This window comes from Suncus etruscus, chromosome 16 (assembly GCF_024139225.1).
Source record: "Suncus etruscus isolate mSunEtr1 chromosome 16, mSunEtr1.pri.cur, whole genome shotgun sequence".
NCBI lineage: Eukaryota > Metazoa > Chordata > Mammalia > Eulipotyphla > Soricidae > Suncus > Suncus etruscus.
The window spans coordinates 84,594,203-84,607,092 of NC_064863.1; the positions used below are offsets into that span (position 1 = coordinate 84,594,203).

The window sequence follows — 12,890 nt, forward strand, 5'->3', positions numbered from 1 at the left end:
TTTCCTTTTTGACACAGTGGTTTGCACTATTCAAAATTAAGGAGTGCTACAATATTATCCCCTTTCAGCACTCAGTACTTGTCCAGTGATGAGTTCCAAATATCATTACATAGTAGACTTTTCTATTTCTAACTGAACTCACTGCTTTTTGTGGCAAACAACCTCCCATGGACTGGTCCTCCTGTCCCTTATGAGTATTGTCTCTGGATGTTAATACCAACCATACTGCCTTTTATTTTCTTATATCCCACATTTGAGTAAGATCATTTTACATCTTTTTTCTCTTACTCTGTTTCATTTCACACCACATTACAATCTCCATGTTCAACATTATTTAAGCAAACTTCATTACTTTATTTCTCCTAATGGCTGTATAGTATTACATAGTGTAGATATACATAGTTTCTTTAGCCACTCATCTGTTGTTGGTCACCTGCGTTATTTCCAGATTCTGATTATTGTAAATAATTCTGTGATGAATATAGGAGTGCAGAGAAAATTTCTGAATTGTGTTTCTAGGGTATATCCCTAGGAGTGGTATTGCTAGATCATAACAAAGTTCAATATCCATTTTTGTAAGTAATATCCATATTATTATCCAGAAAAGATGGACCAACCTACCTTCCCATTAAAAATGAATGAGTGTCACTTTCTCCCCACATTGCCACCAGCACTGGTTGTTCTTGGTGATGTGTGTCATTCTCTGTGGTGTGAGAATAAATTACCTATTGTTAATTCTTAATGTGAGAATTACCTTATTTTTGTTTTGATTTGCATCTCCCTGATTAGTGATATGTAGCTTTTTTTTCATATACCTTGGCATTTCTTGGTATTTCCTCTTTGAGGAAATGTCTGTTTATTATTATCCCCATTTTTATGAGATTAGATATATATATATATATAATTTTGCTAAATTATATCAGTATCAAATATATACTAATTCAGGGGTCCTCAAACTTTTTAAACAGGGAGCCAGTTCACTGTCCCTCAGACTTTTGGAGGGTCTGACAATAGTAAAAACAAAACTTATGAACGAATGAATTCTTATGCACACTGCATATATCTTATTTTGCAATGAAGAAACAAAAACAGATACAAATACAATATGTGGCCCGCAGGCCATAGTTTGAGGACCACTGTTATATATTAACTCCTTACCAGATGGGTATTGGTTGAATAGTTTCTCCCATTCCATTTGTATCCTAGTCACTGTTTCCTTCAAAGGGAGGAATCTCCTCAGTTCAATGTAATCCCACTTGTTTGTCTTTGCTTCCATTTGTTTGAACAGTGATGTTTGATCTTTGAAGATGCCTTTAGTTTTAATGTCATTTGAGTTTTTTTCTTTTTTCCAAAATAGCCAAAATATGTACAAAGTTGTACATATTTAGACAAATTTAGAGAAGATAGTTGCTTTGAACTTGTCACAAGGCTATTTGAGAAATAATTTATTTGAGAATATGGACTTTTGAGATTCTTATTTAGAGTCTTATTTAATATTCTTGTTCATAGGTTTCATAAATAAATCAAAGCATTTGTGCAAGACAAGTGCTCAAGTTGCAGAGCCTCCTGTTGATGTTTTTGGGGAAAAATCTCTGGTTTAGAAAGACTCTTTTTTAGTGACCTAGACCAGTATTTACTAAGGGCCACAATGTGGACCATTGCCAAGGTTGTCCCTACCCCATACATAATAATAAAAACAACTTCCACAACACAGATTCTGGTTAAAGCTCAGTAATAGAAATATAATCAATTTCTAACTAGGGTTGGCTTATTGAGTTAAACTTTGTTAGTAAAAGCAAAAATAAGAAAAGCTAACAATTAATTTTGCAACTATAATTCTGTGGCTTTACCTAGCTTATAAATGAACTAATACTAATAGTTTAAGCAAATTGGTTTACTGGGCCACCTTAACATGACCATTCCTATAGAGTACTATAAGAAACATATGCAGCTTCATTTAGAATGATTAAAAATGTAATTAGCAAAGTTACCTGAATTTTAATTTAGTTTTTTTTTTTTTTTTGTCGCTAGAAGGGTGTTCCAGGAGGCTCCAAACTCCTCCTAGTTACCCTTTACTTACTGGGCAAATGGTTCAATGCCCAGACTTAAGGATTTGCTGCTGCTCTGGTCCTGACTCAGGGGCTCTGGGGCATCATCAGAGCCATACTCATAAGTGCTGTACCCAATAATGTTTGGTGAACCAAGTGGTGCCAAGGGTTTGCTTCATTTAGACATTAACCTCTGAAATATCTCTCTAGGCATTGACTTTGTTTAAAATAGAGAATAGATGAAGAGCACCCATTTTCCTTCAATGAAAAAGCAAAGTCATAAGAAAAAATGATAACTTTGCACACCATTTGGAATTCTAAGGAAAGGTGAAGATGAAGCAATTTTCAAGATGGAGTCAGAAAATTTTGATCTCATTTTGCCTATCAGCTTTCACTCCAATATTCACATACAAGGCAAAACATACTATATTCATACTGGGCCTCTAAACAATATTTTTATACCATCAAGTACTTGCATATGTAAATGTGAATACACAGAACTCAAATACATATACATATATACACATACATGCTCTTTTTAACCAACCATACATAGGACAAATACAGCACATTTTTTTTACAGAATACCTATTTTTATTTATATGTTTTTATTTTACTTAAAAAGGTGTGTTTTGGGTCACTAGATGTTCTCCAAACTCTGGTCTCTGCCACCACTCCAGGTTGCCTCAACAGAACTTATGGCGTGGTAGGGATCGAATCAATGTCAGCATGTTCAAGGCAAGTATCCTATCCACTGCACTTCCCACTCCAGTTTCTAAAGTGGTTTAATTTTTTGGTTAAAAAATTTCTGTGTGAGACACTGCTCACGAGTCCAAAACCAACTCTGACAATATTTGATAAACCTGCTGGATATAATTCTTCAATTAAACAATGTAGAACTGGGCTTAGCGTACTTAAAATTACTAGTATCATCCCTGGTAGTGTTGAGACCAGAGATCAATTATTGAAGATGATATGGGCCACTCATCTCTACATGCGTAACTTCCCCTACTCCCTTAAATCACTATATAAACTATAAAAAATTGTTTCTGTCCTTTATTTTAATAAATGGTGTATTTTGGAATAGTCAAAGTTTTGGCAGATATTTTAAGCACAAAAGACTTCTTAAAAAGTTGTAAAAGTACTTTAGGCTAACTCTATTTGGATTATCATGAACTTATACTTATTACTTACCTCATCCATAAAGATGATTAGGGAAGTGAAGCCTGTAGCATTAATAAGGAAAGGAGATCAGTTTACATTTTAGCACCAGTGAGGTTTTCCATCTATAGTTGTTGGCCAAGTCTTCCAAATTAATGCACTCTATCTAGTTCTTTATTTTATAGTTAAGAGGCATGGATGCCATCTCTGTAGTTTAGCATCTCATGCTATGACCAATTCTAGCCCTTTCCTCCTCCCATCTCACCTTTCTGATGTCACAAGCATCTCCATGGTAAAGATTGGGGATACCTTGATGTGGGTATGGAACTCAGTGAAATAACTTCCTGGTAGAGCTCATGAAGCATATGCTTGCAGCAGCCTTTCGTGCCTTTTCTAAAGTCCCTAGAAAGCCCATTCCAAGAGGGCTGGCTGCGCAGTGTGACTGGTCAAATGAGGTGGCATTTGAGATAAAAGAATGCAAGCTTCATCGTTTGGAAGAGGGCCCTCCTATAGCAGCGGTGCTCACGAGGAACGATGGATTCAGATACTACAGGATGATGCAGACTATTCGCTGAATGCAAATGAAAGCAGATCAGCTGTACAAGCAAAAATGTATGCGTGGATTCTGTCACTTGTATGATGACCAGGAAGCTTGTTGCGTGGGTTTGGAAGCTGGGATCCTGCCCATGGATCACATCATCACATCGTACAGAAGTCATGGATTTTGCTATACTTGAGGAATCCCTGTGGAAAATAATTCCTGCAGAGCTGCCAGGACGAAGAGGAAGCTGTGCTAAAGGCAAAGAAGGATCCACGCAAATGTATGTCAAAAACTTTTATAGAGGAAATGGCATTGTCGGTGCTCAGGTGCCCCTGGGTGCTGGCATTGTGCTGGCTTGTAAATACACAGGAAACACTGCTATATGCTTGACATCTATGGAGATGGCGCTGCTAATCAGGGACAGATATTTGAAGCCTATACTATATAATGTAATATATAAAAAATAAAATATAATTAATACAATATAATAATTTGCAGCTTTGTGGAAGCTACCCTGCATTTTTATTTGTGAGAATAACCAATATAGCATGGGGATATCTATTGAGAGCGCAGCAGCCAGCACTGATTACAAGAGAGGAAATTTTATCCCTGGACTAAGGGTGGATGAAAGGGATATATTATGTGTGTGGTAAGCCACTAAGTTTGCAACTGACTACTGTAGACCTGGAAATGAACCCTTAGTGATGGAACTGAAAACATACCGGTATCATGGCCACAATGATGAGTGATCCTGGAACCTGATAATACCTGAATATACCTGATATTACCTGAATCCCTGATATCAGACCTGCACTTCCAGAGAGGAAATGCAGGATGTAAGACTGAAGAGTGACTCAATCATGCTTCTCAAACATAGAATGATAAACAACCACCTGGTGAGTACTGAAGAATTGAAGGCTATTGATAGTGAAGTGAAGAAAGAAGTTGAAAATGCAACCCAGTTTGCTATAAATGATCCCGAACCAACTTTACATGAATTAGCTCATCACATATATAGTGGTGACTTCTTGGGAGTCACTCCTGCTAGTATTTAGGATTCAAACTCAATCGAAAAAAATCTATTCCCAAACTATCATTTTTATCAATCTAAGAATTTTATACTCATGTATCGTGGTGGTTGCTAAATATAATCATGCTGTATGACTGATACTAACATGCTACATATTTCAATTAAAAACTTGGATTTTTCTCTTTAGCATACAGGTAATTCTGAAAGTATACTTTCTAAAAAGTATAACAGAACTAAAATATTACAGGCCTATAAATGTGTAAATGTACATACATACATATGATATCTAATTTCCATATCTTCTACAAGCCAGTTAAGCAAACAAAATAACCTCAAAATTATGTATTTGGAACTAAAAGATGGGTATTGGTTTGCTTTTAAATCAATAAATTTATAAAAGATGTAATACATTTTGTTACAATTTGGTAGTGTCTTAGTTAAATTTTTAATGTAAAAAATACAGTATCCTCAAAATATATAAAAGGTACATATTTGAATAAAATAGTTCTTTAATTTTAATTTTTATGTCTATTGACAGCACTTCACAAGTAGAGCTACCTAAATCATATGTGGAGAGCATATTAAAAGCTTATTTTTACAACAGTCTCCTTCAATAACAATAAACATTGAAATATATATTTAAAAGAAATTAAATTGTTTCTAAACCATATATACAGATGCTTCATTTCAGAAAAAAAACCTAATCTGATTAATTAGTGGGCTAAGGCACATTTGAAAAAGTATGCATTTGTTGTGTCCCACAATTTCTGATAATTTGTGTTTTTATACACATTTGCTTCCAGAAATCTTTTCATTTTCTCTTTGATATCATCTCTGGCTATTTAATTTCCAGGTGTCAAATAGACTTGAGTATTTAGATAATGATACCCAGACACACAATCAATTAATCTGTGATAAAGGGGCAAGAAAAGCAAAATGGAGCAAGAAAAGCCTCTTCAACAAGCGCTGTTGGGACAACTGGTCATCCACATGCAAAACAATGAACTTGGACATTCATCTAATACCACACACAAAGGTTAAATCCAAAAGGGTTAAATACCTTGATATCAGACCTAAAACCATGAGGTATATAAAAAAAACTTAGGTAAAACACTCTATGACATTGAGACTAAAGGCATCTTCAAGGAGGAAATGTTACTGTCCAAACAAGTAGAAGCAGAGATAAACAAAAGAGGCTATTTTATGCTGAGAAGCTTCTGCACCTCAAAGAAAATAGTGACTAAGACACAAAGGCCACCCACAGAATGGGAGAAACTATTTACCCCATACCTATCAGATAAGTTCTAATATCTAAGATATACAAGGTACTGACAAAATTTAACAAGAGGAAAAATCCTAACCCCATCAAAAAATAAATGAGAGAAGTGAACGAACGGCCAAAAGGCACAGGAAAAAATGTTCCACATCATTAATAATCAGGAAGATACATATCAAGACAACAACAGGTATCATCTCACAACACAGAGACTGGCACACATCACAAAAACCCAAGAACAGTAAATGCTGCTGGAGATGTGGAGAGAAAGTAACTATTATTCACTGTCGGTGGGAATGCATCTATTCCAGCCTTTATGAAAAATTAAAAAAACTGGAAATTGAGCTCCCATATGATTCAGCTATACCACTTCTAGGGATATATACCCTAGGACACAAAAACGCAATATAAAAATGCCAACTGCATACCTATATTCATTGCAGAGCTATTTACAATCCAGATGTCCAATAACAAATGAGTGGCTAAAGAAACTATGGTATATTTTTACTGTGGAATACTATGCAGCCATCAGAGAAAATGAAGTCATGAAATTTTCCTATACATGGATGGACATGGAAACTATTATGATGAGAGAAATAAGTCAGAGGAGGAGAGATAGACACATCTACTTTAAGCAAAATAAAAGACATTATTGTAATAATAAACAAAGACAATAGAGAAGGGCTGGAAGGACTGGCCCTTAATATGAAGCTTACCACAAAGAGTGGTAATAAATACACTGACAACTATCATGACTATGGTAGTGAGTGAAATAGAATGCCTTCTTGAATGTAGTCAAGGAGTGGGGGAGAAGGGAATTGGGAGCATTGATGGTGGGAAGGTTGCACTGGTGAAGGGGGTGTTCTTTTTATGACTGAATCTCAACTATAAATGTATGTGATCATGGTGCTTAAATAAAGATACTATAACAAAAGAAAAAAAGAAGCAAAGTTGTTTAAAAAGTAGTTTCTTTGTAGTTTTGTCCAGGGAATCTCAGTGCTACGAATTGTCTGACATTAAAAAAAGAAAAAGAAAAAGTATGCATTATAAATATCTGTTACTATAAGATACTTTTAAACTTTTTATTAAAATATAGAAATAAATTATATTTAAGGAGTTCACTCGTGTGTTCAGTTACATCAAACATTAATTTGCTAACTATAAATGAGACATATATTAATTCAAATGTTATATTTTATTTTTGTACAATTATAAATTTTCAGATATTTAGCTCCATATTTGAATATTTATTCATCATGGTAATATTAAAATTTTTTACTTTTACAACAATAATACTATATTTTTAAGTTGAGAAAATAAAGCTCTTAATATGCTATTGTTAGATATGAGAGGGTTGCTTCCATGGAACAGGAAAGAAAATTTATATATACATATATTATATAGATACATTTGAATTATGTTTATTTAAAAATTGATGTTTTGCAGTCAGAGTGATAGAATGATGATTAAGTTTTTCTTGCAAGAGAACAATCCAAATTTATTTATCAGAAACACAAAGTTTCAGTCACTTCCTAAAGTAAAACTTAAATGAAATTCAAGGAGTAAGTCCTAAACACCTAGTAGCCAAAACAAAATAAAATTTAACTAAATGGGTGTTTGTCAACTTATGGACAACATGCCCAGGTATTAATAAAATTTAATGTAATATATTTATGAATTTAATATACATAATCCCATGAAAATTAAGAGATTGCTTCTATAAAATTATTTTAAAAGTTTACTTAGTATTTATTTAGTATTTTAAAATATATGAAATTATTATTATAACTACCTGTGACAGTTTTATCACCCCGCAGAAAAATGCTCACTCATTATCATTAACTACTATTTACCTATTTCTTTATTTGAAAATTGTCAAACCACTTTCTCGGTGTTTGTCTTTTCTGGACACTTCAAAATAATTACATAATATATACACTCTTATGTCAGTGCTCTCCAATATAGAAAATGTTTCCAAGATTTATCACAACTAATCTGTTCTGCATTAATTGATACTCAGAAATATTTCTTTATTTTTCCATTTTTCTATTAGAGATTTGTATTTTTGTTTTTAGATAATTTGATAGTATTGTGCAGAATTACCATCCACCCTGTACCCAGTTTCCCCTACTATTAAACTTATTACCAAGTTATTGTACAAGGAGGATACTAATAGGATTGATTAAATAAATGCCAGACATCCTGGGAAATAACCTCTGAACACAGCCTTGAGATTTTTTACTCATTTTGTCAAGAGAAAATTATATCAATATTGTTTCCTCATGCTTCTACTGTGAATATCAACATTTAGAAACTTATACTTAATATCTTGGACTTTTCCTAACTTCTCTCACTATATTTGTACTATATTAAAATAATCATAAAAACATAAGAGTAAAACATTTAGAAGTGAAGCTGCAGAATTATTTAGATGGTTGTTTCAGGTCCATATAGCAATAAATATTAGTCACACCTTCTGATTTTTTAAGACTGCTATTTTTTTGCCAAAATATAGGAAAATCTTCTGAGTATTTTAGACTTATTTCTAAACTTAATATCTGCATATTCCCATATAAGAGGGATTTTAATCTAATAGAAGAGTATATTAAAGTGTCAGTTAAATATGCTGCTCAATATTTTAATATTTATAAATTATGTATGCATGATGCAAAGCCAGACAACCAAGTCATTATGGTGAAAATTATTTTTAAATAATCATTGCTTTCTAATCATTGCTTATAATAATTAGAATTAATTAGAGAGTTAAAGTATATTAATAAATAGATAAAATTAATATAGAACCAAAACACTTTAATCAATTAAACAAAACCAAATTAAGATGTTCTCAACTAGCAACAAAGAGCAAAAATATTGAGAGAGAAACAAAAGTGGGTTAAAATAGTCATAAAGTCAGTGATACTCCAACCACTAGGATATGAAATCTACATCTATACTCTTGAGTCCACTATTTGAACTCATGATTGCTCTTATCAATAGAAAAAGCAAGTGAAAAAAGTAATGTTTAGAGTATGGAAAGAGAAATAATAAACAGATATCTTGTTTTGCATCATAGCAGAAAAATTTGGATCTTTTTTCTTGAACCCTTCTTCCTAGAGTACAAATACAATGTAAAACCCTTACACATAGTACAAGAATAGATACTCTGAATAGCAAACCCAACAGAGCTCACTTGTTCTAGTGAATGTTAAAAATAAGTAAAAGGTAAGTAAAAGTGACCCTCAAAAGCAACAAAAAAAAAAACCGTGTTGAGAAGGGTGCAGAAGCCATCTTGGGCCATGCAGTTTCAGCTGCCCAAGACTGGATTTCATCAGCGTTCCTGCCAGTGATCCTGCCTGCTTCAGAGGTGGGTCAGGAGGTACACACACTGATTCCTGCTGGTTTCTGCCAGGAGTCAGAAGGGTGCAGAAGCCATCTTGGGCCATGCAGTTTCCAGCTGCCTGAGACTGGATTTCATCAGCATTCCTGCCATGATCCTGCATGCTTCAGAGGTAGGTTGGGACATACACACACTGATTCCTGCTGGTTTCTGCTGGGTGTCAGAGGGCGCAGAAGCCATCTCAGGCCATGGTGTTTCCAGCCACCTGAGACTGGATTTCATCAGGGTTCCTGCCTGCGATCCTCCCTGCTGTAGAGAGTTCTTGGCTGCTTCCAACCTCCTGCTCTGCCTTGGATGACCCTGAGGACTTGAAGGGAACTCTGCTTTGCTTGTCTGTCTTTCCTGTATACTTGAAGCTCTCCTCAGAGGCCTAGGAAGTGCACTCCTCCAAAAAATTGTCATCTAGAGGTTGCAGAAGAGAATGCAGACACTCACTCTTTCTAACCAATGAATCCCAACATAACATGCAGAAAAAAAAATCACAATACAAGCATGACAATGGGGAAACCTCGCAAGTAAACACCATGCACAGAGAATGAAGACAATAGCTCATGATCCAAAAAATTCCAACCATCTGATTAATCTCTCAGATAAGCAGTTTAGAATAAAAATATGGAAGATGTTTGTAGAATGCAAAAAAAGCATATAATAGAACACAAAGACAGAAATCAGAAAACTCCAAACTAAAATAACAGATCTGAAAAACATGGTAGCTGAACTGAAAAACTCAATGGATGGCCTCGCCAGCAGGGTAACAGCAGCTGAGGACAGACTCAATGTATAGGAAGATGAGATGCAAAAAAAAAAAAAACTCAACACAACAGAAGAAATTGGAAAAGAACCTATAGACAAACGATCAGGCAATGGAAAAAGTACTCAAGGAATGCTAACAAATGAAAACAGAAATCTTTGATAAACTCAACAGAAACAATATAAGGATCATTTGAGTTCCAGAGGCCCAGGTAGGAGATCCCCAGGAAGAATCAACTGTCAAAGACATCATCAAAGAGATACTCCCAGAGTTAAAGACTATATGCATTCAAATCCTGCATGCCCGAAAAGTACCAGTTAAAAGAGACACAAAGAGGGGCTGGAGAGATAGCATGGAGGTAAGGCTTTAGCCTTTCATGCAGAAGGTCATCGGTTCAAATCCCGGCGTCCCCTATGGTCCCTCGTGCCTGCCAGGAGCAATTTCTGAGCATGAAGCCAGGAGTAACCCCTGAGCACTGCCGGGTGTGACCCAAAAAAACCACACACACACACACACACACACACACACACACAAAAAAGAGACCCAAAGAAAAACACCCAAGACACATCCTCGTTACAATGACAAATCCCACAGATAGAGATAGAATACTGAAAGCAGCAAGATCAAAAAGGGAAATGACATTCAAAGGAGTATCCTTAAGACTTACAGCAGACATGCACAAGAAACTCTCAAGGCCAGAAGACAGTGGTGGGATATTGTGACAAGACTGAATGAAATGAATGCCTCACTTAGAATACTGCACCCAGCCCGAATCACATTCAGGTTTGAAGGAAGGATACATAGCTTCATGGATAAACAACAGCTCAGAAACTTCACAGATGATAAACCAGCTGAATGGAAAACCTGAAAGGTCAACTTTAAGACAAGAGAGACCAACAAACACAGCTCTGAAATTAGATGTGAACTACAAAGACACACAGAAGAAAAACTTTAACAATTGGAAATAAAACAGCCTGCTACTAAACAACCAGTGGGTCCGAGATGAAATCAAAGAGGAAATCAAAATGTTCCTGGAAACAAATGATAATGAAGACACAAACTTCCAGAATCGATGGACACAGAAAAAGCAGTGCTGAGAGGAAAATTTATAGCTTTGCAAGCACACATCAGGAAGGAAGAAGGGGCATACCTGAATAACTTAATGATGCAGCTCACAAAATCAGAAAATGACCAACATAAGGAAACAAAAACAGGGAGACAGAAGGAAATAACAAAGCTGAAAGCAGAAATCAATGAAGTGGAAACCCAAAAAAAACAATCCGAAAGATCAATGAAAGCAGAAGTTGGTTCTTTGAAAAAATAAAAGAGATTGATAGACCATTGGCAAAATTCACAAAGAAAGAGAAACCTGATAACCCATATTAGAAATGAAAAGGGGGAGATCACAACAGATATTGTAGAAATTCTAAGGGTTATCAGAGACTACTTTGAGATACTTTATGCTACTAAACATGAGAACCTGAAGAAATGGATAAATTTCTGGATACTTATAACCTACCACAGTTAAGTAAGAAGGATGTAGCATATATAAACACCCCCATCCCAATTGAGGAAATTGAAATTTTAGTCAAACAGCTGCCTAAAAAGAAAAGCCCAGGCCCAGATGGATTTACGAATGTATTCTTTCAAACCTTTCAAGAGGAGCTACTACCAAGCCCAGGCAGGCTCTTCCATGAAATTGAAAAAACGGGAACACTTCCAAACAGCTTTTATGAAGCGAACATCACCTTGATACCAAAACCAGACAGAGATGCTGCCAAAAAAGAAAATTACAGACCAATATCCCTGATGAATAAAGATGCAAAGATCTTCAAGAAAATCCTGGCAAATAGGATCCGACGCATCATCAAGAAGTTCATACACTACGACCAAGTAGATTTCATCCCAGGAATTCAAGGATGCTTTAACATCCATAAATGAATCAACATCATACACAACACCAACAACAAGAAAAATAATAAGCACATGATCATATCAATAGACGCAGAGAAAGCATTTGATAAGGTCCAACACCCATTCTTGATCAAAACTCTCAGCAAGATGGGAATGAAAGGAACCTTTCTCAATCTAGTTGAAGCCATCTACCACAAGCCAATGGCAAATATTATCCTCAATGGAGAAAAACTAAAAGCCCTTCCTCTAAATTCTGGTACAAGACAAGGCTGTCTGCTCTCACCACTCCTCTTCAACATAGTACTGGAAGTACTTGCTATAGCTATTAGGCAAGAAAAAAATATCAAGGGAATCCAGATAGGAAAGGAAGAAGTCAAGCTATCACTGTTTGCAGATGACATGATACTCTACTTAGAAAACCCTAAAGACTCTACCAAAAAGCTTCTAGAAACAATAAATGCATATATCAAGGTGGCAGGCTACAAAATTAACACACAGATATCAATGGCCTTTTTATACACCAATAATGATAGGGAAGAGATGGACATTAAGAAGGCAATCCCATTCACATTAGGGCCACAAAAACTCAAATATCTTGGATTCAACTTGACCAAAGATGTGAAGGACCTATACAAAGAAAACTATAAAGCCCTGCTCTAAGAAATAAGAGAGAAAACACAGAAATGTAAACACATACCCTGCTCATGAATTGACAGGATTAACATCATTAAAATGGCAATACTTCCCAAAGCATTATAAAGTTTTAATGTGA

The 12,890-nt window shown here is 35.2% G+C and overlaps 1 protein-coding gene across 1 annotated transcript; it reads left to right on the plus strand.

The window, feature by feature from the left end:
• The first annotated feature begins 3,565 nt into the window (after positions 1 to 3,565).
• On the plus strand, positions 3,566 to 4,805 carry PDHA2 (pyruvate dehydrogenase E1 subunit alpha 2). Its single transcript, XM_049789893.1, is given in 6 exon segments — positions 3,566 to 3,964; positions 3,966 to 4,140; positions 4,143 to 4,199; positions 4,249 to 4,490; positions 4,492 to 4,511; positions 4,559 to 4,805. Coding segments are annotated over 6 exon segments (1,140 nt in total).
• Positions 4,806 to 12,890: the final 8,085 nt, after the last annotated feature.